Source organism: Alosa alosa, chromosome 19 (assembly GCF_017589495.1).
Source record: "Alosa alosa isolate M-15738 ecotype Scorff River chromosome 19, AALO_Geno_1.1, whole genome shotgun sequence".
NCBI lineage: Eukaryota > Metazoa > Chordata > Actinopteri > Clupeiformes > Clupeidae > Alosa > Alosa alosa.
The window spans coordinates 16,730,817-16,732,864 of record NC_063207.1 but is presented as its reverse complement, the minus strand read 5'-3'; the positions used below and the strand labels follow the sequence as shown (position 1 = coordinate 16,732,864).

General features: G+C 45.7%; 1 protein-coding gene across 1 annotated transcript in view; it reads right to left on the bottom strand.

Annotated features, from left to right (window-relative positions):
* gabrg1 (gamma-aminobutyric acid type A receptor subunit gamma1) overlaps window positions 1–1,750 on the bottom strand; it is a 13,288-nt gene extending 11,538 nt beyond the window's left edge. The window contains exon 1 of the mRNA XM_048228505.1: window positions 1,358–1,750. Within this exon, the coding sequence (XP_048084462.1) occupies window positions 1,358–1,428 (71 nt within the window). The 5' untranslated portion in view covers window positions 1,429–1,750. The remainder of the gene's footprint in view (window positions 1–1,357) is intronic.
* Between the last annotated feature and the right edge of the window lie 298 nt (window positions 1,751–2,048).

Genomic DNA, 2,048 nt, shown 5'->3' with positions numbered 1-2,048 from the left:
ACACACACATGTGCACACCAAGAAAGAGAGGGAGAGAGAAAGAAACTGGCAAGAAAGAAACACACACTTCCTTATCAACATAAGGAGCCATATACACACACGTGTGGGGGGGGGGGAATGACTAATGACTACAGGAGCAATATGACTACAAGCAAAGGGTCTCAGGGGAGAAGAATTTATCAGACATGTTTGAATAATGGAGGGATTTGCTTCCATTTCTTTTCTCCTCTGTCGCTTCTCCTGAGGAAAAAATACATGAATAGGCACTTCCAGCTGGTGAACCCACAAGCTTCTAGAGGAATCTAAAACAATACCACCCAGAAAAGATAACGCTGAGAGATTATTACTGACCCAGGAACTCAGTGAAATCCTCACTGACGGTATAAAAGGGAAACTAAATGACATGCTTACACATCGACTTTTTGGATTACGGCTATACCTTGCTATTACTTCTCATTATGCTTTATTCAGGCGCAAAGGATTCTCTGTGGAGCCATTCCTCTAAGCAGAAAACAAATGAAGGATATCCTCTGTGGTGTTCATTCGCATTAGGCTACTTTATGTGCCTATGCTGGGCAGGGTATCTCCATGGAGACACAGGTCGTGGCGCGAGCCCCATATGCCGCATGTTAAAAGAGCCTGGAGACAGCCAAGCGCGCAGGGCATTTCTATGTGAGTCAGACTCAGAAATGCACGCATAGCACGTTTGCTGCGAGACATGAATGAGCTGACATGCTTTCTGGTGGAGACAGCAGAGTGCGACAGGAATATCGGCGTTTCTATATTCATGCACTTTCAGTCGAATACTATGACCCGCTGTGCTCATAAGATCAAACAGATTACTAATTATCAAAGGTCAAAATCCCTGTGCACAGCTCTTCTTGCTCCAGGTGCTGATGGTGTGCAGATTACTAATTATGTTTAAGACACTTACTGACACATGGTTATTTGTGTTCATTGTACAAATCAGTTGAAGGTTGTTTATCTAAAGTGACATTAGAGGCTTTCTTTAGCCCACTGCCCTATATGCCGGCGTCAGATACCATGCGCAAAGGGTTTTTTCTCACCAATTCCGAGTGTTGTGAGGGGCAATGCGATTAAATAATTACGGTGTTTATTTGAAGAGACATTTGATCACTCCCCTGACCCACCCACCGTTTGAACACACAGAGATACAGGCACACACATACATACAAAGCAACAATAGGGGGCTTCTCTGTCACTGTAATCATAATGTTAAGGTACCCCAGCTGCTAGTTCATGCGCTGCCCTGTCCCGTTTGTGACGGTTCCGGTCCGGGACCACCGCTTGAATGCCTACGTTCTTGCTAGTCCTGGCGGTCCGGACACAAACTTACCAGACTCCGATAAAGCCGAGCAACAGAGAAACGAACGGAGCTCTCCTCCTCTCCCGCTGCAGCAAAGCCATGACGAATGGAAATGCACCGGAATCCCGCGTTTCTCCTCTATTTAAAATATTTTTGGTAGTGAACAAATTTAACCTTACTTTCAATTTTCTAACTGAATTCTTAGATGACTGATTGCGTTATAGATGAGGGGAACAGCAGGAAAATATAAAAGACGGCAGATGTTTCCAAAATGTGTTGTATCGCGGGAGCGCGTGTATTATCCTATAGCGCCGTGTTCCAATGAAATACGCGTTGAGGGCGAGGAAGAAGGAGAGAGAGAGTGGACCGCTACTATGTGGCTAAATGATACTCTGAGACTGCGTCTGTGCGTGTGTGTGTGTGTGTGTGTGTGTGTGAGCGCGCGCTTGAGCAGGATTTCGCTGATTGTGGCGCTGTTGTTACACACCGTCTGTCTGGCATTTTGCTGACCGAATCGAAGTGAATCTACGGGGAACTGCGAATAAGATCAGCTCGTGGAGGGGACCTAGGCTACTCTTGATGCTGTGTGTCGAAGTGTGTCAAAGACCAGACAGAGAGGGGCCAATCCGATCGTCAGTATGTCATGTTATAAGCTGTCAAAGTGGAAATAAAACAACATATTGGGCATCCAGGTTTAAATCGTAATCTCACAATGCTGAGG